Genomic DNA, 25,247 nt, shown 5'->3' on the forward strand with positions numbered 1-25,247 from the left:
TCCCCTTCCTTTGGACCACCAAAACTGTACAAAGTATCTAATCTTACTGAATGGCAAGCAGAATGCTGTAGTCTCTCTCGGCCTCACATCTCACACAGGAACTCTGCTGTAGTGTGAAACCTCTATCTGTGCCACACCAAGGATATGACTCATCCCAGCTGGGTGTCAGGAGAGACACTGTCATTTCTAAGGCTTTGGGCCTGGGGTAGAAAATATTTTTCAGCCTGAGGGCCGTATCCCTCCATAGGCAACTTTTGTGGGGCCCACACATCAGTTGTGGCCAGAGGCAAAAGTGGGTGGAACAGTAGATGCGACTCTTGCCTTGTACAATAGGCTATATTTGAGCTATGCAAAATCCTGAGGTTTCTACATGCACGTCACCATCCATGCATGTAAGATGCATGATCATCGTTCAACAGCACATTCCAGCCAGGCAAATGCACACAAGGAGAAAGTGGAGCAGGCCAGCAAGAGGTGTAGCAGGGGAAGAGAGTTCACAGGGGCATTTGGCTCCTGAACCTGAGGTTCCCCACCCCTGTTTTGGACTGCCAGTTTTTCTCTTGGGAGTTCTGAAATATTATCCCAACTAATAGGTAGGATACTTGTTTGTGTTTCTCTAAAATAGTTCTATGCTGCCTTCCAGCAGAAGCTTGCAAGGTGACTGTGAGGTTTTTACATTTACAGTGGTACCTGGGGTTAAGAACTTAATTCGTTCCGGAGGTCCGTTCTTAACCTGAAACTGTTCTTAACCTGAGGTACCACTTTAGCTAATGGGGCCTCCCGCTGCTGCCACGGCCACACAATTTCTGTTCTCATCCTGAAGCAAAGTTCTTAACCTGAGGTACTATTTCTGGGTTAGCGGAGTCTGTAACCTGAAGCGTCTGTAACTCAAGGTACCACTGTATGCTGCAGTTACAATCTGGAAATCATTTTCACTAGCCTCAGTTATTAACATAATAAAGTGGATGCATGTAGCCTTCCTTCCCTTGGCAGAGATGATATTATTATTATTATTATTATTATTATTATTATTATCCAAGCTGTACTACTGCCAACATTGTGTAGTCTAGAAAGTCACGTTCCTAGCTTGTGAAATGTACTGCCAGCTTGTGGAATGATAAGGAATTATATTATGGAGGAAGGTATGACAGATGCCCTCACTGAAATTGGGTGCTGGGCAACATAACCAATACTTGGGATGCATTCATAGACAAAACACTTTCTGTTATTATACAGTAGAGGTCTCTTATTAACTATTTGTGGTAGGATTTAAGATTAACCGCTACAAGGTAATATATTTATTTGAAGGCTGCCTATGGTTCACTCACACCCCACCTAAAGGTTCAGGGTATGAAGAGCCACTACTGGAACAAAACTGTATGTTTAGTTAATTGCACTCTATGGGGGTTTAACATATGATGGTTTCACATGTGAGGAACAAAATATATTTAAAGATGCAAACACTTTACTGAGAAACTTTTGATCAAACGAGGCATTGATTTTTCCCACCTAGAATGGCTATTAGTGTTCAAAACAGCAGCAGCACCCACTCAGCCTCTTCTAGGATTTACGTTCCCTTCAGGGAATCAAAACTGAGTTACCCTGCCTGATTAATCCCACTCAGATATGGACTGACTGTGGGCAGACAAACAGTCTCTATCTGAGCCCACCCAGAAAGAAATATCCTGTTTGGATATTAAACTGTCAGCATCTCACTGAAACTCCAGTCTCTCTCTCCTGATTGGCTGATGATCCAGCCAGCTCTCACTGGTTGCTCAGTCACCTGGAAGCAGACTGTCCATCAAAGAAAATGTAACTGCGTTGTGGTAAGAGCTGGGGTCCCCTACATAATGCTCGTGGGTACTATGGCACCCAGAGACATTTCTTTTAGCACCCACAAAGGCATGTCATGGCCCCAATTTTTAAAGGTCCCCCCATTGCCTTTTTTAATCTGCATTTTATTTGTTTTGGAGGTTGTAGGTGGTTTGCCTCTTTTGGAAGAGGTTTGTGTCTGGTTTTGGCACAAATTCTTCTGTAAAATTGGTATTTTGTTGTACCATTGGTAGTTTCTTAGATTTCCAAATGTGCCCAATGGCCCAAAGAGCACATGCTTTCCATGTAAAAGTTCCAGGCTCAATCTCTGGCAGATTTCTGTAAGGCTAGAGAAGACTTGGGTCTGAAAGCCTCTCAAGCCACTGTGAAGTCAGTGTGGACTAAGGATGGGCAAATCTTTCTTCAATTTCAGTTTCTGGATTTCTTTCAGATGAACCAGTGATATAACTTAGTACAGGGGTCAGTAAAGTTTTTGTGGCTTGGGCTGGTTTAAGGTCCCGCAGACGCCACAGTGAGCTGGAGTGTGCGCGCACATGCACAAACGCTATTTCCGGCACTCCTTCCGGCATGGAGGAGTCGTGTGCAGCTTCCCATTGGCTGCAGGAGCTTCCTGCAGCCAATGGGAAGCAGGCCAGCATCGCAGAAGGCAGTCCCTGCTCTGCTCTGTGCCAGTTTAGCGCAGCACATGGGAGCCGACCGAGCAAGTGGCGGGGGTCCCCGAGCGGGTGGTGGGGATCCATGGGCCAGTTAAATGACCCCCATGGACCGCTTGTGGTCCATAGGCCTTAGGTTGCCGACCCCTGACTTAGTATAAGGCAGCTTCCTATATGTCTATGGTTTAAATTACATAGATTACAATATTTTGGTGGTCTGAAAGAGTGGGAAGAATGGTGAAACACTGCAGAAGGTGTGGTGAAGTTATTGTCACTTCCTTTCCATATGAAACCCTCTAAGGAGACTGAAAAATGAGGATCTTCTATACTACTTCTCTATCGTGAATGATAAGTGCTTTTGTCCAATTTAAATAGCTGCCCTCAAACACATGTTTGTGCACAGTAAATACAATGCTAATTCCATTATATTTCACAACTTTAGCAGAGAACAGATCCAAGTGAGCTCACTGCATAGGCAGAGACCGCACACAATTGATTTCCACAATTAGAGCTGTCAAGCCTTTGTTTTCAAGTGGACATATATCAATTTTCATGTGAATCATGGGACTGAAGCCAGTGATTATCAGTGCTGAATAAGAATCATGTGTTTATGAAACCGAGCAAGCAAGTTTTACACAGTTTGGACAACTGATAGGATTGTGCTTTGTGAACAAATGTGAGGCAATGAAAAGAATAAATTCACTTTGATGTGTGGGGTACATGGCTGATTTAAAAAAGTACTCCATATGTAACACTTAGAACTAAGATGCTACATGGACTGCCAGTATTTTTAATGACAAGCATAATCAACACATTAAATAGGAGGGATTTATATGATGGTTGGAACTGAAGCCATGTGCAAATATTAGTCATGCTTTGTTGAGTTGTACTAGTAGTGATGAGCACTAGCCTTCAAAGTACTGTGTATATGATTAACCTCTAAATACCACCTACAAAGTAATTATTATCACATGGCATCCCTACACTAGTTACATGAGAAAAACATATGATACAATTGCTTGAGGCAATGGTGCAACTCTCAAATCATTTTTTTAAGTGACCGAGCAACTGATTTTCTCTGTTGCTGTTCAGAAAACAAGTATTGTGTTGTTCTTTGTTCAGGTCCTGACATTCCTTTTTAGCAGCTTATGCCACATTCGTTCACATCATGAGCTGCTCACTACCTAGCGACCTACCTGCAAAATTCTTTCATCTTTTTCCCCTCACAATTTTCACTTACGGTGTGAGAACTCTGGCTTACATCTAATACAGGGCCTACTGGATGAGGAGTGTGTTCTGTGTGATTTTGTTCCAAGCTGGCTCACACAGTTAAAAAATTTGAAGTGAAATGTAAGGGAAAGTGTAACTGTTACCATTTTCTGCCAATTGTACTAGATTTTAACCATATAGGCTAACATGGTACAAAATGCAGGACAGAATCAATCTCTTGCACATTTGAATCTTCTAGATCAAAATCAGACAGCATGGAGAACAGGGTGCTTTAAGAATGCAGCTTAGCTACAGGGTGAAATTCACCCAAATTCTAGCTCACATCTATAAAAGGGAAGTTTTGGAAAAGAAGCTTCCTACCCCAGAAACAAAGCAGGTCATGTAACAAAATTACTGCCTTACTACAATAAAATATATTCCTTGCCTGCTCTTTTCAATATTTGAGAAATGGCAGTGGCTGCTATATGTCAAATTCCAAAATGAGAACAAGGCAATACTTTGGGTCTGGAGGTGGTCATAGCTCAGCGATAAGGGTATGTCCTTTGTACATAGAACAATCCAAGTTCAATCCCTGGCATCTCTAACTAAATAGATCTTTGTGGATCGAGGGAATGAAAGAGCCCAACCTAAGACCAAGGTCAGACCAGTCAGAGCGAACAATACTGTGATAATCATTAGTATTTGTAAGGGGTGTAAGAGGCATATGAATGCCTTAAATAATAAAATACCTTCTACTCTTTGTATCCTCTCACACTGTTTGAAAGGGTCTCTCAATGCTTTGAAACAGATTAGGGGCAGGTATAAAGAGACTTCAAGGGGAGGGCAACCCCCCCCAAAAAAAACCCTTTCTCCTCATTCCACTAAGAAGCCTCCAATGGAGGAAGAAGCCTTTGAGACAAGCTGCCCCTGAGGAACCATCTCTTTCTTATTTGCTGGGCCGCTGTGGAGAACAGAATGCTTGACTTGACAGGCCTTTGGTCTGATCCAGGGCAGTTTTCTTCTTCTTAAGGTAGAAATCCCCATATCCCCCAAGGTAGAAAACCCAACTCTCTCCCTGCTGGGCTAATTTTCCACTTGAGGGGAGTGCTGCACATAGGAGAGCGTTTAAAACAAAACAAACCAGACGAGACTTTTGCTGTCTGAAGTACCATACAGCCCACCAGAGAGCTGTTTCTGAGTCCTGAGCCCCTGCTTTACTTCTCCACGATGAGCTGCTTTGGAGAAGAGGCGCGAGGGCGCTTGACAGACCACCAACCATTTCAAGCGACCAGCAGAGCCCCGCCCCTTCAACTCCTCCTCCTCCGGTTTCGCCCCTCCCTCTTTTATCGCGCGGCTCCGCCTCTCTACCTCCACGAGCTCTGTGATTGGTCCGCAGCGCAAGGGCCGCAGCACGCCCTCCGCGGCGGAATGGGCGCGTGCGCGTTGCTAGGGCTTACGGAGGAAAAACGAGCGCTCCGCCGGTTGTTTATGTGCGTTCCGAGTAATTCCACTTCCTGCCTGGCGTGACTGTGCGCCGCTCCGTCGCTTCCGGGTCAGATGCTTCTTCCCGGCGTCCGGGGCCTCTGAGGTACCGGTGTTTCGAAACCTGCCGAGAAAGGCGGGCTGGGGCCGATGCTGAGGCGCCGCTGCCGGCCGGGGGGGTGACGAGGGGGGCGGCGGAAGAGAAGGGCCGGCGGGGCCTGGTCGCCCGATGGTGGGCCGGCGCTCGCCATGGACAAGATCCTGGAGGGCCTGGTGAGCTCCTCGCACCCGCTGCCGCTGAAGCGCGTGATCGTGCGGCGCGTGGTGGAGTCGGCCGAGACGCCTCAGAGCGCGCCCGAGTGCCGGGCCATGTTCTCGCTCAGCACCCGCCTCATCCTCCAGGGCCCCGACCAGTTCCAGCGCCAGGTGGGGCGGCAGGTGCTCGAGGCCTACGCCCGCCACCACCGCGACGACTTCGAGGCCTTCTTCACGCGCGGGCTGGTGCTGGCCTTGCTCCAGGGGGGAGACCCGGCGCTGCCGCCGCCGCCGCCTCTCCCCGCCGTGGCTCCCGGCCTGGGGCCTAGCCTGGACCCGGCCGTGCTGGACTACATCCAGGTGGGGCTGCGCCTGCTCATCAGCTGCCCGGCGGTGCTGGAGCTCTTCGCGCTGCTTCAAGGGGAAGCGCTGCGCCTGGTGAGCGAGAGGCCGCCGGCGCCGCTGTGCGCTCGCCTCTGCCAGCTCCTCAGCGACTTCCCGCAGTGCCTGCCCCGCGGCAGGAAGCCCGCGCTCGCCTTCTGCCAGCAGCTGGTGCGCAGCATCGCCCACTTCCAGACGCAGGGCACCCGCGAGGCCGAGCTGCGCCTCTACGTCTCCCAGGTCACCCAAGTCAGCGGCCTCCTGCGCAGCATCTGGAAGGCAGAGCCCGACACGCTGCTGCCCTCCTTGCAGGAGCTCTTCGCCATCATCTCCTCCACAGGTGAGTTGCTGTTTCGCTTGGTAAGGCAAGGGCTTTAGTGCCCCTCTGGGGTTTGCAGAGGTATCACCTTAGGAAGAGCAAGAAGTAGGCTTGTGCTGTCACCCATACAGTTATCGCCAAATGTTCTCCTTGTACAGTGGTACCTCGGGTTAAGAACTTAATTCGTTCTGGTGGTCCGTTCTTAACCTGAAACTTTAGCTAATGGGGCCTGCCGCGTCGCTGCCACGTGATTTCTGTTCTCATCCTGAAACAAAGTTCTTAACCTGAGGTACTGTTTCTGGGTTAGCGGAGTCTGTAACCTGAAGCATCTCTAACCCGAGGTACCACTGTACAACATGAGCAGCATTCTCCCTAATGTCATCCTAGGCCGCTCTGGCAACATGTGTAAACAAGAATAAAGCTCTGTGGTTGCATTAGTTAAAGGAGTGGTGATGCAAGAGCAAGTCATGGCTTTATCTTCAGTTCTCGTGTGGTTCTTGTTTGCACATTTTTCTGGAAAAGCTCATTGCTCCTGGGTTTCAAAGGTAACATTTGTATTGGGTCAAAGTGTAAGGCAACAAGAAGTGTAGATAAAGTAATAAGTAAAGCACTTAAAATTTATGTAACCTTTTTCAAAGTAGGTGAGTTTTAAAAAGCATGGGGTCCATGACATACTAGATATTAAATCAGGGAGCCACATCTTCCTTGTAGTCCTTACCTCTTGAGCCAAAAATCATTGAACATTTGGTGCTTAATATTTAGCCAAGTTTGGAAAGAACTCAGAGAGCAGCTTGAGTCTCTTCCTTGACAACTCTTGCAGAGAGAAAGGCTTTGTCTTTGATTGGCTGTTTGGTTACTTTTAGATAACTTTGAAACTCGGCTGAAGTCAGAGTGGCTTGTGCTAACCTTACAGCATGCTGAAGTATAAAAAAAAGAAGTTAGAAAAGAAGCTAACCTTACAGCATGCTGAAATATTAAAAAAGAAGTTATAACTGAAACAGATATTGGGGATAACACTATTAACTTAAACATTTCATTATTAGTTTAATCTAGCTAATGGTGTGAATTTCCTGGAAATTTTCCTAGAGAAATTAGAGTAATTTGCATCACAAATATTTCAGTTTGTACTGGAAAAAAATTCTGATGCTCTAGAGAGAGAACTAATTTACCATCTTTCTTACATTCTTATAAAACATTACTTCATACAGTGCATAGTTAAACTATGAAGTGTTGCTCCCACAAGTAGTGATGACCTCCAACTTTCAGAGCTTTCAAAGAGGTTTAGACAGATTCAGAGGGGATAAGGATATTAATGGCTGCTAGCCACAATGGTTTATGTTCTACCTCCCTTGTTGGAGGTGATATGCCTCTGAATGCCACTTCCTGGGAATCTTAAACGGGGAAAGCGCTGTTGTGCTCAAGTCTTGCTTTCATGCTTCCTGTAGGCACCTGGTTGGCTATTGTGAGAGCAGAATACTGGACTAGATGGACCACTGGCCTAATCCAGCAGAGGCTTTTCATATGTTTCCTCAGTTCCAGAATATTAACTATTTGGCTATTAACTTTCCCACACGTGTTTGTGCTCTGTTCATGAGCAACACATTTCTGGAATTCAAAAAGTTGCTAGAAATGTGGTACATACAGATGGACTACTCCCAAAGAGATGAAAGTGGGGAAATACCCAAGTTTCCTTCTCGTTTGATCACTTAAATTCCTAGAAAATACTAAGACAGACCAAAGGAAGAAATTCTTCTGCTGGGCTTAATTTACAAAAACATATTTGAATGGATTAATATGTTGCTTAGAACTTGAATAATCTGTTGTAATAGAACTTTAATATATTCTTGAAATGTGTTTCAAAATTCAGTAGGAAAAAGAGTAGAAGCAAAGCATAAAACTTCTTTCTTGCGTATTTGTCTATTGTAGATTTTGAACCCTCAGTTGCCTTGGCAAGTCTTGTGCAGCATATCCCATTACAGATGATTACAGTGCTCATCGGAAGCCTTACCACAGATCCAAATGTAAAAGATGCAAGTATGACTCAAGCTTTGTGCAGGTATAGTCTTTGTGTTAGAAAAGAGCATGACAACATTACCCAAATTGAAAACCTCAAAGCTGTTTGATCATGTGAGTTTTAATGGATAGATTCAATCTGCATAAATTGGTAAATGAACAATACACTTTCTGAAGAGGAAAAAACATTTGTTTTTAGACTATGTTTTAGACACTGTTGTGGCAAGCACAGTCTTGGAAGAGGCGTTCCTTCTTTTGTGAGAGAAGAGGAAAAATGTCTCTACTAAGTTCTGGCATGCCATCCACGTTTTTTGTAAATATTTGTACTAAAAATAAACATGCATTTGTGTTGTGTGTTTTTATTGTCTGATTCATCAGGGATGCAAACCCTGATGTCAGATATTGCAGCCATAAAAACAGTAATGCCATTAACACATTTGCAACCGAATGAAATCTTTAAAAATTGGAAATTGTGACTCAAGAAAATCTGTAGTGGTACAGTTTAATCGTTGACAAAGAACTTATTATGGTATCCTAATACAGCAATCTGCCTTTTAAAGTAAAAACAGTTTCCGCCAAAGAATCTGACCTGTGAAGTTACCTTGTCATAATAAGTTAGATATTGTTTCTTTTCAGCAGCATAATCTTGTTCTTCTTGGTTAGTAAGTATTTAGTAAGCTTTTGTGAAGCAAGTAGTAATTACTGGCCTTTGGATAAAAGTTGATGGGTAAAATTTGCTGCTATTTAAAAACAGGTGATTTTGAACATGGGGTACACTCCAGCAACATGAAAGCTGCAATCTATGTGCATTTGTTTGGGAGCAAGTCCCATTGACTTCAATGGTATTTACTTCCAATGAAGCATGCATATGATCGTGTACATTCACTGAGATAAAACAATTCTATACATTTTTGTACAACCTAGCTGGACATTTAGAGGACAAAAGTAGCACTATGTGAATCTATCTTGAGTTGCAAAATACATTGTTTGGGGCTTGTGGTGATGCTGAGTATAATCTCAGTATCTTTTATACAAAGGTGCTTTCATTCAGGGTTTTCTGGCAATTCTATCCTTTCTGTTTCAGTCCCCTGCACCACATTCAGTCCCATTTTGGAATGTCCCCTGATCTTTAGGAGTTTCTTTTCAGGGGACTCCACTATATAACAGGCAGGAAAGTCTTATTGTTTGAGGAGGTTTATCTCTGGATCCAAGTCAGTCTTCTTACAAAGAAGAGCTAACTGCTACTAAAATCTTAAACATCAGATTATCTGTATTTTCCAAATATTGACAATGGTTGTGACATTCAGCATTTAGAAATCTGTAAATGTAATAAATCAAATTCTGGATACCAGTCTAGCAGCTGAAAAAGGGCAATAAATAGAAATGAAGAAGATGGTGCTTAATCACATTGCTAAGAACAAACAAATGGCTGAATTCATTCAGCCTATTAGTAGCCGTTCTGGGGCCTTTGGAGATTATGGTGCTGGCTGCAAGTTTTCGCTACATGCATATGGTTAATAACAACAGTTTCTGACAAACAAACATCTGTCAATCAACACATATATGGTAGGCTGCTAAGTAAACCTAGGGATCTAACTGGTTCTTTTTCCTTTTTTCTGAAAATGATTTATTTGGTTTTGATTGTTTAAATTCTTATACCTTTGTGGGCCATAGATTTTAAAACTTACATAGCCTTGCAAATAAGTGCTCAACATTTTCTAGCTAACACACAGTATTTTACTAGCCCACATACAAATCTTATTTGCCTATCACGTTAAATTTTAGTGCTGTCAATTCTTATAGACCATAAGAGACAAGTCCCATGGCTACAGAATAAATACATCATCAGTTAGTGAAATTTTTCTGAGGCAGCCAGCTTCACCTGCCTTTTCTTTCTAGCTGAGCAACTTCAGTCATTTATATTTGTCAGCTAGATGAAGAGGAGTAAAAAGAGAAGTTGGCTGCTCTTTTACCTCTTGAACTAATATGAGGATAGGTGTAGTATAATGTCAACGATCACAAAAGACTGCATCTAGGTGAGCTGGAAGAAACGTTAATTGCTTGGCAGAGCCTGTCATCCTTTATGCATTCATAGTCTTTTACAGGGTTTGCAGCTAAACATGGGTGAGCTCTCCCTGGCTTGATTTGGTTGGGAGCAGCAGTTATCAGCAAATGTGCAAGATGCTTGGAAAAAGTTATTTTCCCCATCTCTCCCCCAAAAAACTGTTCCCATCCTGGTTAGTTCCAACATCCTTTATCTGGCTCCTGCTATGGTGGTGGGAGAAATATTTTTCCTTCCTCGTCTTCCTCCACCTTGGCACTAGAGAAAGAAATTGGGGTGTCTATTTCTCCATTCTTCCAGGCACCTAGAATTCTGAGAAATGTCATTTTCGCAAAAACATAGACATCATAAGGTTGGAAAGAAGAAACTTATTTCTGGGTTGGGGGTTGTATACTCAGTTTGTTTTGAAAGTGAGTAACGTGAGTCACTAAGGTTCATATTTTGAGCCAAGTCATTGGTTACTAAGGACAGCAACATCTCTGCTTTCTATTGCTAAATGCAGGCATCACAAACTCGAAGGAATGCTGGGTCACCTTGTTTGTTGGCTGCTGGTTGTACTAGTGAGGGATATGCGCTTGCTGCTTCTGCACAGGGTTTTTTTTTCCTTTCTGAAAGAAAAGTAAATGTTACATTAAATGTTTTGGTTTCCTAGCATATCTTAGCATTGTGCAGTCGGAAAAAAGAAACTATTACGTCAAGATCTTGCTTCTTTTAATTCAGATCTCTGCCATAAATGTTTTATTTGAAAACTTTGGACATGAGGATAGTGTTTAATAAAGACTACAGATTGGCTTTGACATTTATTGGTAAATGTTTACAGAATGGCAGAAAATGGGGAGGGCATAAAAGCATTGATCTGCATTCATGACACTTGTACAACAGTATTCCACACAGCGCTCCAAACGAAAAAGCTCCCATTAGCTTGATGAAATAAATTCTTATTTTCTAAGTGGTGTAGTACTGCAGTTTGAGTACTGAGACTAATGAACTTCCCCCTGCCACAAAACCTTGGAGAAAGTTGTTTGCAAAGGCTAGAGAATTATGCAGTGCCACGACTCTCGGTGTGACTTAATGTGATCGTCATAATATGAAAACCAACACAAACTGTGGGGCAATTAAATAGTTAGAACTTATTCTTTTTTGGCTGAAATACTAACAAGCACCCTATCTTTTTTCAGAATGATTGAATGGCTGTCCTGGCCATTGGCTCAGCATGTGGAGACCTGGGTCATAGCACTCTTGAAAGGGCTGGCTGCAGTCCAGAAGTTTACTATACTTATTGATGTTACTTTGCTTAAGATTGAAATGGTAGGTATGGTTGCTTTTGTAGAACAGCTTTTCTGCTTATTCCAGACTGGTGTAAATATTGTGTAACACAGAATGAAAACTGAAGAATATCTCAATTCTGATGTGTTTGGTTTTTTTTGAAGGTTTTTAATCGACTTTGGTTTCCTCTTGTGAGACCTGGTGCTTTGGCTGTCCTTTCTCACATGTTGCTTAGTTTTCAGCATTCTCCAGAGGCTTTTCACTTGGTAAGTTTTCATTTGTCTGAGCTTTAAACCTACTGCTTACAAACAACTTCCATAGCTTTCTTTGTAAAACCTAGACTGCAGTCTTGTGTTCGTACTGGAGGGTGGCTTGTGGCTTGTTGTAAACCAGCCATAATAGCCAACTTCACATCTGTACTGCAGGTAATAAGGTCTATTCTTCTAGTCACATCATGTATTGCAACTTCAGTTTTATCCTGCTCTGTGCTGAAGATATATTGTACAAAACAAGTTTTGAAACAAATAGAACTAGATACTAAGAATTGTGAGAACTCCTTGTACACTTACCCGTACACAAGTACTTGGCAAGGGGAGTTAGACAGAGCCACTGCCACACAGGATGCCTCAATGTTCCTGCCAGTTCATGATGTTCAGTTATGTTTTAAACACCTCCTACAGTCTGTATTGAGGGCCAAATTCACAGTTGGCCTCTGAGCTCTTCATGCCAGCGGCTACTCCACAGTCTTGAATGTGCAGGCTACACACAGGCACACAACCATCTCAGCTATTTTTTCTACATCATCTGAGGGAGGGAGATTATGCACCCATCAGATTAGAGATAGGGGACATCAGGGTCCTCAACTCCACCCACCCTAGCACTGTATCTACTCATCTTTTTTCCTGCTGCCACCAACAAAATCTGTGGGGTCTCAAGAGGGGCCAGAATTGCTGGAGAGGGCAGATCAGGCCTTCAAACTGGGGGGGTTAAACACCTCTCACTTAAATAGTAATATGAAGGCACATAATTCAATAAATATGTTTCTAAAATTCTGTTGGGAGTCAAAGATGTAGCTAGCCTGCTTAAAAGGTTGTTGAATACAGGCTTTTCTAGAATTTTCTAATTCATACTGTTTTGATTGTGAGTTCCTTTTAAGATTTTGAATTTATGGGCAAGGTGGAGATGAGCCACACTCGATGGAGCTACAAGCTAATACCAAGATAAATCCATAGAATACAGAACAGGTTGTACGTTATCAGGGTGACAGGAAACAATACAGGCCATTAAATGTTTCAGTAATAATATTTAGAACAGCCTTCCCCAAATTTGTTCTTCAGCTGTTTGGGGTTTTGTTGTCCAAAATTGTTGAAAGGCAGCAAGTTGGGGAAGGCTGATTTAGAAGAACAATGCATTACTAATGCAATGTTGCTGTCTATCCTGATTTATGTATCTTAATGGAATTGTGGGTTTTCTGTTACAACTTTTGCTCCTTACTATTGAAATAGTTATCAGTCATTAATTGCATTCAAGTAGATATGAATAGTATAGTTTTTCAGATGAACTTGGGCAAATGCTTTGGTGTTTTTCTCTTAACATTAGATTGTTCCTCATGTGGACAAGCTGGTAAAATCTTTCAAAATCAATGGCCTTGCCTCCAGTGCAACATTCTTGGGACAGCTGAGTGAGCTAATACACTGTATGATGTATCATTACTCTGGATTCCCAGAACTCTATGAACCTATTTTAGAAGCTATCAAGGTAATGCAAATAAATTAAATACTACAGGTTGAAAACGAGGGGTGGTCTTGATGCTCTGTAGTGAATTTGGGCCATTTTTTGATTGAGGGGAAAAATTGGATTATATTGTGGAACTAGAAAAATCACTGGCTAGGAAGATGTGAAAAAATAAAATAAGATCTCTGGTTGCTTAATCCAGAAAATCACTAAAAAGCAGAATATGGTAATATGCACCCTTACTTTATGGGAGCATTTTCATAAGAGTTACTGAAGTTTATTGGTGATTATCGAAGGGAAAAGTCACCATGTATTAACTCAGTGATAGTGGAAATGGTTTGAAATGACCAAGATATTTCCTGATCAGAAATGTTGTTTCTATTGCCTTTGTGTTGTGCATTGTGGAAGAATGTATACATTGACTTTTATTTGATTTATTGTATTTCTATGACACTTTTCATTCAGATCAAATCAATATATATATAGTGACACCATTGTCATAAGATGTGGAACAATTCCTTCCATAAAGGCAGAAAACACACACAGCAGTATATTTGGCTTTGACTGTTGTATCTTTTGGTTGGGGTATCATTTTTTAAAAATGCATCTTATGGTGAACAGAGGCTGTCAAGTGTTTTTGCTACACTTTACAGCTTGAGAGGCACTCTTTGTGGCAAAGAAATAGCAGGAACAGATCAAAGATTACCTACAAGTCTCTGATTTGACAATATCTTTAGAGTTGATAAGACACAGCCTCTAGTAATTTTTCTTGGCTGTGCAGTCACAGTGAATCTTTGATGGCTGGCCAAACAACTGTACTGTCAGTTCTCACAAAGATAACTGTGATATTTTTTCAGCATTGCCATGAGTAAAGAGCCTGAGTTGTGAGGACAATGTGGGGTGACTGTTGCTGCTTTGTAGATATTGTTGTGAAAACAGGTGCTTAAAGTTGTTGCTGTTCACTGCTCAGTGTTGAATTTTCTGCTTCTTGTAGGACCTTCCCAAACCCAGTGAAGAGAAAATTAAAATGATACTGAATCAGAGTGCCTGGACATCTCAATCCAGTTCCTTGCAATCTTGTCTGTCTAGATTTTCTGGAAAATCTGAAACGGGAAAGACTGGTCTGATTAACTTAGGAAATACATGTTATATGAACAGTGTGATTCAGGCATTATTCATGGCTACAGAGTAAGTTTAAACTTCCTCTTGTGAGGAATCCCAGGCATTCGTTTGTACTAAAGATTTTTAAAAAAAAATAATTCATGGAGCACATCATTATGGTTTTGATATTGCCAGTGAAGAACTAGGTAACATGGCAAAATTGGTCCACTGGCCTAAATTAGTTTTCCTTAATCAAACATTGGGCTCAAATATATTAGAGTTCACATTATATCCTACATGTCATCATGTATTCATGTTAATATTGGTAAAAATTATTCCATTTACATAAGTCATCGTGGCAATAAAATATTGCTTACTTTGTTCCCTGATAGATGTTTATTCACTCAAAGAAACTCACCGATTGGGAGTTTTTTGAAAAATGCCCACTTTGCTTTAGACTATCACCTTCTATAATTTTATTTTTTTTTTTAAATCCAGTTTGCATTAAAACAAGGTATGTGTTGTATGAATTATGGCTGATATCTGACTAAGTCATACTTGGAGTTGATCACTCTAAATCAGTGGAATAAAAAGATTTCACTGATTTCATTGTAACAACTCTAGTAGGACTAATGTTGCCCATAGTGTGCTGGGTCATTCAGACCATTCTGCATTACAAAAGCAAACATTGAGCAAAGCTAATGTCAGATAAATCGGTTCTGCGCCCTCAGAAAGAACACTGTGTAAATGACGAAACATGAAACCATTGTCATCTCATCTCTTTCTCTTTTGCAGTTTCAGGAGGCACGTATTATCTTTAAATCTAAATGGGTGCAATACATTAATGAGAAAGTTGCAACATCTGTTTGCATTTTTGGCTCATACTCAGGTGTGTGTGACTCTTTTAATTTTCTGAATATTGTAGCCATAATATCCAAAACTTGCATCTATCTAAATGTTCTACCAGAATGTACCTAGAGAAAAATACATTCATATTTCATATAGATTATTTGAATATTCTCAGCTTTTCTAAGCCAAAAGAAAAGAATAGCCTTGTTTTACACAAGTGAAATTTTATAAGTTGCAAAAACCTGTGCAGAATAGTTAAAAATCTAGCCAACATAGTTGAGATTTTCAGAGTAGCAATTTTTTATTGTCGCCAGTTTCAGACATTTGTTCCCAGCTTCTCAGACCTTGCTTTGTGAAGTCACAAATGAGCATCCAAGTATGGCTGCTGTGTACAACTAAAAAAAATGCTGTACATAAGGCACCAAAAAGATTAGGAAAAGGGGATGAAGTATTTCATATTCTTGCTACACCTATATAACTTTTCTAGCTTTAAGCTGTTTGTCTACTTGCATGCTTTGTAGGAAAAAAAAGATTTAAGTTCTTAGTTTTACCTTCAAATCTATCTCTTACATAAAAATAGATAGATTTGAAGGTAAAACTACTAGTGCACTAGACCTGTGTATGTTTTTTTATACCTGAGATTTATTCTGTCATATTTGCATGCATTTGCAATCTATTCATTTGAGCGTCCCAACGCAGAAATTAAGGAATGCTTCATAGAGTGGTGTCATTACTTTGCATTTCACTTGATTTTGCTTGCTTCCTGATACAGAGAGAAGCCTATGCTCCTCGGATTTTCTTTGAGGCTTCCAGGCCACCCTGGTTCACCCCTAGGTCCCAGCAGGACTGCTCTGAGTATCTCCGGTTCCTGCTAGATAGGTATGGTGCTCTGAAATCCACACTGGTGTTTTTTACATTGTTGACCCAAGAAAAATAACCAGAGATACCATCACAGATTTCTAAGTTTTACCTAGAACTGCAAGGTGTAACAGTATTCCCAGTCTTCAAGGATTCAGAACTGAGGGAGGAATTAAGTGTCACAGTCTTATGATCATTCCTTCAGTGCAAGCATCTCTGCTTGCCAAATGACATGCTCTCCCGTCCAGCATTAGAAACACAGATATATAAGCTAAGCGCCAAATGGCTCCTTAAACCAGGGTTACAGTCACCAAAATGGAATGCCTAGTTGCCATTTTGGGGCCAAATGGCTCAAACATATTTTTCAATATGTCATTTAAGTTCTTGAAATTTGTTCTGATTGTGCACGTAAAATATAACAGATAGCATTATGCAGGATGTGTTGCTAGTGTGGGAAAACAATCAAGATCCAAGGATCCCCAGGCATGCACCTCCAGATGGTGGAGACGACAGACACCATCCTGGCACCTGGGCATCTTCACTTGGTAGCAAGGGGTCAATAGCCAGATGCAAAATGCACCTGGAGAATTTCAAACACTTCTCCTGTCTCCCTCCCCCCACATGGATCTGGAGGGTCTCCTGATTAGGAGGAGGAGTAACCCTGTTGCATAAGGGTAACTTGCTTAGTTTAATTGAATGTGGCCCTGAATATCTGTGGTAGAGAACTGCTGCTTTGGGGGAGGGGGAATCTAGGTTCTGTTTGGTCTCTTTAATTAGCATGCATTTGCAAAGCCAAAATGGCTGACTACCCTTCTTAACTCCAACATGCATGCATGCCATTGGTGTTTACATCTGTAGTTTAACCTTTTGTTTCCAGTAAGACATTCAACTTGGTTTACAATCAGCAGTTATGTCTGTTCTAGAAAACTCTTGAATCCCTGCAAGCGATTTATTTTTTTTAATGCAGGAAACTTTTTTATGTAATATACCGTATTTTTCCTTCTATAACACGCAGATTTTTTCTCCTAAAAAGGAAGGGGAAATGTCTGTGCGTGTTATTGAGCGAATGTGTGGTCCCTGGAGCCAATTGGTGCGAGGGGAGGCAAAAAAAAAGCAGGCAAAAATCAAATCGCGCGTCTCCTAGAAGGGAAACCTGAAAAGAGGAAGTGGCTGCTTTCCGGCATTCTGCCTCAGGGTCTTACTGCCCACCCACCTCTGTTTCCTTGCTGTGTTTGCTCAAACGGAACAAAGAGCAGGGAAAGCCCCTCCCCTCCAGGCAAGCAGAGGGGAAAGCTGAAAACATGCAGGAGGGAGAGAGAGAGAGAGAGCGCGCGTGAGCTGGCTGGCTTGGGTGGGTAGGTGAGGGAAAACTTTTGCCTTCCTTTCCTCCCTACCCCTCTCCTGCATTCTTAGCCAGCTGCTTCTCTGCACACCCCTCTCCTGCTCCTTGTCCCTTCTGTGTTTTTCCTTCCCTCCCCACTTAAAATGTGGTTAAAAAGCATGGATCCACATGGATCCTCAGGATCTTTGCATTGGGTCAGCCCAAATTCACCATCAGATCACATAGCATGTCCATGGCTACAGCCTGCCCCCCAAAATCACGCACCCACTGTTGCCTGGGGCTGCAATGGTGCAAAAACGTGGTTACAAAGCATGGATCTACATGGATCCTCAGGATTTTTGCATTGGGTCACCCCAAATTCACCATCAGATCACATGTCTGTGGCCACAGCATGAAGCACAAAAATGATACATCCACTGTTTCATTCAGAATGTTTTTTCCCTTGTTTTCCTCCTCTAAAAACGATGTGCGTGTTATGGTCAGGTGCGTGTTATAGAGCGAAAAATACGGTACTAAATAACTCCAGTTTCCTTCCTTAATCAAGTTCCATTAGGGGTAAAAAGTAAATCACAAGGCTGGTACCAACAGTTATTTGTGTGAGACACACACACACACACACACAAACTAAAACAGTGATGCTTTAATCAATGAAGAGAAATTGGTAGGGAAATAAATAATCTCATTTGATTTCTCCTCTTTAGGCTCCATGAAGAAGAGAGGACCCTGAAAGCCCTTTCTTTGGGAAAGCTTTCAGAAGATATGAATGAAGAGTCTGTCGTCCAGGACGTGTCCAGCAAAACCCAGCTGATTACCAAACAACCTTGCAGAGAGGAAAGAACATTAATAGAGAAAATGTTTCGGGGGAAACTGCAAACAAGCATATGTTGTTTGAACTGCAAAAGTACATCTTACAAAGAAGAAGCCTTCACAGATCTTTCACTTGCTTTCTGTCCTCCTGTATTCTTAGAAAACGTTGACCCACCAAGTACAGAAAATTCACCTGAAGGAAAAGATGACTGCATGGAACAAGTCAGTACTAGGGCATTCAGTCCTGTGGCAGAAACAGCAGCTGATGGTTTGGCAATTGGCGATTGCTGTGAAATGGTCACAAATGATGGGACCTCAAAAGACCCTCCCACTGATTCAAACTGTGAAAACACTAAAGATCCTTTTCCATGCAAGGCTGAGAACAGGGATAGTTTGCGGAAACACGTCAGTGAAGCTACTCCCTCAGTTACTGACTTGCTGAATTATTTTCTGGCACCCGAGGTTCTTAAAGGGGATAACAAATATTATTGTGAAAAATGTGCCTCTCTACAGAATGCGGAAAAAACTATGCAAATTGTGGAGGAGCCAGAATACCTCATTCTTACTCTCCTAAGGTTTTCATACGACCCCAAATGTCACATTAGGCGCAAAATCTTAGACAATGTGTCTTTGCCGCTTGTTCTGGAGTTACCTGTCAAAAGAACTGCGTCACCCTTAAGTCCTGTATCGGGTGTGTGGTCTATGGGTGTTGAATTTTCTGACACTGGTGAGAATCTAGCTAAAAAACTCAAGCCTTCTGGTGCTGAAGAAGTGTGTTGCCCTCAATTAGTCCCTTATGTTATAAGTTCTGTAGTTGTGCATTCTGGCATATCATCTGAAAGTGGGCATTATTATTCTTATGCCCGAAACGTTGCCAGTTCAGGGCCTTCATTAGGATCTTGTGATCAAACCCAAAGTCTGGCTTTAGCTTATCCACAAAGCAACTTGATGGCTGGAGAGGCTCCCGTTGCAGCTGCTGAAAAGGAACTGGATGAAAATGAGGTGTCAAAGGAGTGGTTTTTATTTAATGATAGCCGAGTGACATTTACCTCATTTCAGTCAGTCCAGAAAATTACGAGCAGATTCCCCAAGGACACTGCTTATGTGCTGGTTTACAAAAAACAGAACAGTACAAGTACACTCAGCGCTAAATCAACCAATGGGCTCTGGGTCAATGGAGATCCCCCTCTGCAGAAAGATCTTATGGATGCCATTACAAAAGACAATAAGCTATATTTGCAGGTAAGGTGCAGACATTGCTAATGTGATCAGCTGGCTTAAGACTGTAATCCTATACCCACTTAACATTGTAGTAAGCACCATTGAACTCAGTGGGACGTACTGCTTCTTAGTGGACATGTATATGATTGTACTGTAAAAAGCTTAATGCAGGCATCTAGCTATAGTTATAAGTCCAAGACTGTTGCTTGCAGACAAATACAAGAGACTTTGCATGGTTTTGAGCTGCTGGATCCCTTCCATCTACATGGGGCAGCACTTCTGGAGGTAAGAGCACAGTGCTGACATCTCTTCACACAATGGTTTGGCAACTCACTTCAGATTGTTTTCTGGCTTGTCAAGTTTGTAAGCTGGCTTGTCTAGTTCAGACATCTCACCCAACATTATTATGGTTCCTTAGCCATGTTTGAGTGTGATGTCTGAACTGAGCCTTTACCTAGTAGATCTTTCAGTTGTGTAGGCTATTATTATACTTTCCACAAGAATGCTATGTGACATTCAGTGTGAATATTTTGCAGACATGTAGCTCTGATGATACGTTGTACAGAACAATGTAGTTGCAGTACCAGGTGTTTTCTGTGAAGAATTGGGGGGGAAATGGCTTTCACTGAAAATTCATGGATGGATCTTTGTTCATTAAGTAAGGAGGTGTTTAAAAGCTTCCAAACATTATTTTTGTAGAATGCAACTTGAATTTTATTTAGTTGAGAAAAGCTGGAATATCTGGCAGTTCAGTTTGCTGTATGACTATCTTAACAACGCAAAGTAACCTCGAGTTGTGATGCAAAAATGAATGTGGTTTAATGTTTTCAAAACAAGCGCAAAGGAAAGTGTCAGGGAACTGACATCAAAGGGAGAAACGGAGGCAGGGCACCAGAGCGATGCCGGTGAGGGAACCAGCAGAGGGGAAGGATTTCAGCGTGACACCAATGGAGAGGAGGGGGAGATGGAGGAGGCGGTGTCAGGGCTCCAAGACCCTTCAAGCGAAACTAGCGGAGAGAGTGCTGGCACGCCCCTGCCTTCCCCTTACTTGCGCAGACGCGTTCCGCGCAGAGAACATAGGAGGAGACTTGGGGTGAAACAGCTTTTATGCTGGAAGAGATTCAAGAAACGCCCATTGACGGATTCTGCAAGTGACTAACAGGTCACGGAGGGTGAGCTCTAACCCTAAACCAAGTCGAGCAAACTATCTAATTGAACTGAAGGCAATTTACGCACAAGTAACCCCTTACAACCATTACAGAAAGGAACAAACACAAATGTGTTTCATTGAAAGAGTCTGCGCCACTTCATCCTTCACAAGTTACAGCCATAATTTTTGTTAAACTTTCTGAAGTCTGTATCGTAGGGATGGGGAATCTGTGGCCTTAGGTGCTGGTGTACTGCAGCTTCCCTTACCCATGACTATTGACTATGGTGGCTGGGGTGGATAGGAGTTAAGAGTCCAGCAATATCTAAAGAGCCATATTCTCCCCACCCTTGATGTATCAGCATTAAATAATTTCTGATCTGTAGACGCCGCTTAGTTAACTCATTAAATTTCATAACCGTAGAATTACTCAGTTGATTTGCATAAACATGTCGTTCAAAAACCCATTTTGCACAGGTAACATTTTATAGCGGAGCTTAATAGGGAGATTTTTGAACTTTTGAGGGTATTTGAGGGGAATTTATTCCTTTTTAAAATGTATTCCTTAAACGATTGGCTATTTTGTGACACACACCGCAACCTTCTAAAACCTTTTGGGATAAATGCTAGGTCTAATATTAGCATGCCTTCAACTTTTTATTGGCTAAACATGGTTGCAGGAGCAAGTTTACACTGATAAGGAGTTGGCTTCAGCCTTATCAGATTTTGTGATGAAACCTATGGTGTACATGCAGATTTGGATTCAGCTGCTCCTTTTTCCCTCAAACAACATCAAAACTCAACATTGCTCAAGTACGATTACTAAAGAACTAGACAGAATTCCTGCAACACCTGTACTTGATGAACTTAATAACCCCTAGTAGCTTAATGAACAGCATTGGTGTACACCATGAAACAGTCATTGCAATATCATCGCCTGGGAATTGTATTGAGGCTTTAATCACCAGGCCAGTATGTGCAAGAGAACTGAAATTATGCAACCTGTATCTTTTGAAGTCATTCTACAGCTTTCATGATCTTGCTAGGATTGTAAGAATTATAGCTCTGGGTTCATTTTAAAAGTTTGTAGCGCTTAAATTTGTGGGGCAGTGTTTGACTATGTGATTGAAATAGCTTTGGGTGTCCTCAGGCTGCTTCACAAGAAGCAGCTTTTGTATATACCGAGTAGCAGCCCTCCAGGTAGGTGTGTGTCTTTGTGTCTGTCTGTCTGTCTTCCCAGGTCTGCTATCTGCATCCCCTTGGTTGATGGCAGAGACTAATTCTGGCACCTCTGGCATGCAAGGCAATGTACTATGGCCCCAGCTAAATGTCTCTTCTGTTTTTCAAAGCACATGACTGCATAACGTCTGCAAAATCTGTTGGCACAATTTTTAAGAAAGCAATTTTGGGGAGGCAAAAGTAACAATTGATTTAGCTTTCATTCCTTTAATGATGCCTGCCACTTAAAGCATTTAAGTTATGGACAATCTTAAATTATTTACATGGTAAACTACCACATGATCTTTGGATGAAGGGCAGTATATAAATTTAATTAATTGATGATGATTATAATCTCTGCTGTATAGTGTTAGCAGGTGCTTCTGTTACTTCTGCTTTTGAGTTTCTGCTTAAGCATTCTGCAGCACTGCTGAACAAAACTGGTGTAGCTGTGCCACATGTAAATTTCCGTGCACCCCCCCCCACTCTGAAATTAGCTTAAATGTTCATAACTAGGTTTATTTGTCTGTTTCAGGAGCAGGAGCTTAGCGCTCGAACACAGGCCCTTCAAGCAGCTGCAGCTTCGTGCTCCTTTCGGCCAAATGGATTTGATGACAATGACCCCCCAGGAAGCTGTGGGCCAACTGGCGGAGGTGGTGGAGGCGGATTTAGCACTCTTGGCAGATTAGTGTTCTAGGAAGAGAGCATCAAATGCATTGGTTTCCAAACAGCTCCTGATACTGCTTAGGACTGTTCTTACTGAACTGTATTAAATAATGTACTAAGCTTTTTTTTTCAAGATGTGATCTTTGTTCTAAAGAGAACTCTCTTTTTTTATTTGAAATAAATAAGTGCATCATGGAGAAATCTACCTCTTAAATTCACTTGTTTTTATGGAAAGATATTCTTCCAAAAGAGGAGTTAGAAGATTTTTATGACACTAGATGAACTAGTAAAAAGCACTTGCAATATGTAATCCCAAATCCCTTGATGAAAGAATAATTATTCTTTGAAAAAGAGATGGTTACTCAACCCCAGCAGTGTTTGCAGTGGGGTTAATTTGTCCATAAATCTATAAATCCTCAAAGGCTCTGGAGTTGGTAACCTGAAAATAAATGAAAATCCAATGTGCTAACAATGTAATCCAGGATAAGAAATACTCAAACTCAATATATTTGCATTACAGGTACATATATTAAAAAGTCACTTTAATGTGCTTGTTAAATCATTTTTCCAAATGTGCATGGTCTTGTAGGGGGTGGGAATTAAGTAAAAAAAAATGCAAAGTTTGTAGTATTTTTAATTGCTTTGAGGATTTTAAAATTATTTCAGGGAGTACATCTGCTGTGTTTTGAAGGAAAAGACTTTGTACGTGCCTTGTACTTTAACAAAGTACAAAACCTTTTGAGGCTGCGGAAGAGTGTAGAACATGAGATGTTAATTTCTTGTTTAATATGAACTTAATACGTTTTTGAAAAGTGTTAGCTTCACCAGAAGTAAAGTCTGATGGTTCTAAAAATATATTTGTTGCTCGTGATTTTCAGTTCAAAATGGACTTCCATTTTATTCTGTATATATTGACATCACTGCTTTTGTGGGATACAAAAAAAGATGGTAATGAAACTTTATCCATTATTGCTGAAATGAAACATTTTCGGCAACTGACATTTTCATGCTTTTGAACTTTACATATTTGGGGTGTGGCAGGAAACCTCTTTGTTGGGGAAGATTGAGGGCACAAGAAAGATTGAGGGCTCAAGATGTTGGGAAAGATTGAGGGCACAAGAAGAAGGGGACGACAGAGGACGAGATGGTTGGACAGTGTTCTCGAAGCTACAAACATGAGTGACCAAACTGTGGGAGGCAGTGGAAGACAGGAGTTCCTGGCGTGCTCTGGTCCATGGGGTCACGAAGAGTCGGACACGACTAAATGACTAAAAAACAACAACAGGAAACCTCTTATTCATCCCTCTTTTCGAAAAGCCAACATAATGGATATAAAACAAAGTTTTAAATGTTTGGCTAAGACCACCACCTCCAGCTAGATTTTCCTTATGCCTTCACTCTGTGCTCCATCAGAACTATCCAATGAGCTTTGCATGGAGTACTCTTTACAAATCTTATTTATATAATCGTACAGGATTAGTTCAAAGGAAATGTTTAGAGCACCTTGGTAAGAGAAATTTTAAAGGTAAATACAGTAGTCTGATTCTAAACATGCTTATTTGTAAAAATACAAAATACTGTATTTTTAATATTGTATTGTTTATAAGCCGCCTAGAGAATATTTACTGATGGGTAGTCGTATCAAATAATAAAATAGAAAAGTGGGTTGTTGAAGGATTGCACTTGCTGCAGTGAGGTCACTGTTGGCAAAAAGCTCCACTTGGGAATGATTTTATATATATATAATGAAGATGTGTCCTCCTCTGGCAGAATCATGAGGCTATTTATGGGGGTGCTACATACAGAAGAGTGAGAAGCCAATATAGTGACATATCCTTTTTAAAATAATGTTGGATTTTTCAGAGATTACAGCAAAACAAGCATGTTGAATTGTTTACTGACATGTCTTGTGCTTTTCCTTGCTTTAATAATTAAAGGCTTCGATCCTAAGTTAAGTAAACTTACGGAAGTTCATAGAGGGAACACTTCCTGTTCTGCAGTCATCTGTGACCCGTAAACCTTTCTGGAGGGTTTGGGGGTGAAGGACTTCAGAACAATGTGATGGGGCTGCTGGGAAGGGCAGGGATACTCCAAATCTGGGCTTGATCTAAACTAAATGAGGTTTACAGAATAATTCTCTTCCCACCCCACCCCCCATCTCCAGCATTTCCCTGTGCCCCCAACCCACGTTCAGAAGAGGCCCCTCAATCCTCCAGAGAGATGCTTGGGAAGGAAGCACAGTGGCTGCAGGAGGGAAGAAGGAACAGGAAATATTTCATCTATGAGGTTAAATTAAGACCCTAGGATCTAAGCCAAAATACTGTTCTGCTTAAAAGAGGATTGGTGCATCAGTAGTACATGTGCTGCTGCAGCCAAGAAAGATAAGCAAGAGAGGAGAGCTTTTGGTTAGGATGAACTGGTGAGAACTCTTGTGTCTTGTGGTTTGCCATCTGAAAACATGCAGCCTATAGGCTTAGGAGCCCTGACCCTTTCTTTGCAAGTCTGCATTCTCCAGTTGTATTCACCATAGAGAATAAGCAGTGGGAAATAAATGAATAAGGGGCTGCTGGATTAGAACAAAGATCTATCTACTTTTAGCATCCCCTTTCCCTCAATGGCTAACGGGGTGCCCTTGGAAAGCTCTCATTCTCGCTGTTCAAGTTAGATAAGATACTTTTAGAACCTGAATAAAAGGCTAAAAATGCAGGTGAATTTTTTTAGGTTTCAAGTAAGTGAGGATTAACTTCTGCCATATGGAGCTGGTCATGAAATGCATGCGGATTTATGTTCCGTTTCTACCTTTCGGCAGATTCTGTGGTCAGCTGATGGTA

The 25,247-nt window shown here is 41.7% G+C and overlaps 1 protein-coding gene across 2 annotated transcripts; it reads left to right on the forward strand.

Annotated features, from left to right (window-relative positions):
• The first annotated feature begins 5,268 nt into the window (after window positions 1-5,268).
• Window positions 5,269-23,271, forward strand: USP38 (ubiquitin specific peptidase 38). Of its 2 annotated transcripts, XM_079989483.1 has the most exons (10): window positions 5,269-6,153; window positions 8,059-8,188; window positions 11,386-11,515; window positions 11,638-11,739; window positions 13,073-13,231; window positions 14,202-14,395; window positions 15,104-15,197; window positions 15,930-16,036; window positions 18,059-19,406; window positions 22,286-23,271. In XM_079989483.1, the coding sequence occupies exons 1-10, from the start codon at window positions 5,427-5,429 to the stop codon at window positions 22,445-22,447; spliced, it is 3,153 nt and encodes a 1,050-aa protein (XP_079845609.1). In that variant the 5' UTR covers window positions 5,269-5,426; the 3' UTR covers window positions 22,448-23,271. The 2 variants fall into 2 exon arrangements, with proteins under 2 accessions (XP_079845609.1, XP_079845610.1); XM_079989484.1 differs by lacking the exon at window positions 11,638-11,739.
• Window positions 23,272-25,247: the final 1,976 nt, after the last annotated feature.

This window comes from Podarcis cretensis, assembly GCF_951804945.1.
Source record: "Podarcis cretensis genome assembly, chromosome: 9".
Taxonomy (NCBI): Eukaryota; Metazoa; Chordata; class Lepidosauria; order Squamata; family Lacertidae; genus Podarcis; species Podarcis cretensis.

What these genes read in the sequence shown, in the direction of transcription:
- USP38 (XM_079989483.1), top strand. Translation starts at nt 5,427, where the DNA reads ATGGACAAGATCCTGGAGGGCCTGGTGAGCTCCTCGCACCCGCTGCCG. An exon ending in CTCCGGTTCCTGCTAGATAG is followed by an intron (nt 16,037 to 18,058) that starts GTATGGTGCTCT and finishes TCTCCTCTTTAG; the next exon opens with GCTCCATGAAGAAGAGAGGA. An exon ending in ACAATAAGCTATATTTGCAG is followed by an intron (nt 19,407 to 22,285) that starts GTAAGGTGCAGA and finishes TGTCTGTTTCAG; the next exon opens with GAGCAGGAGCTTAGCGCTCG.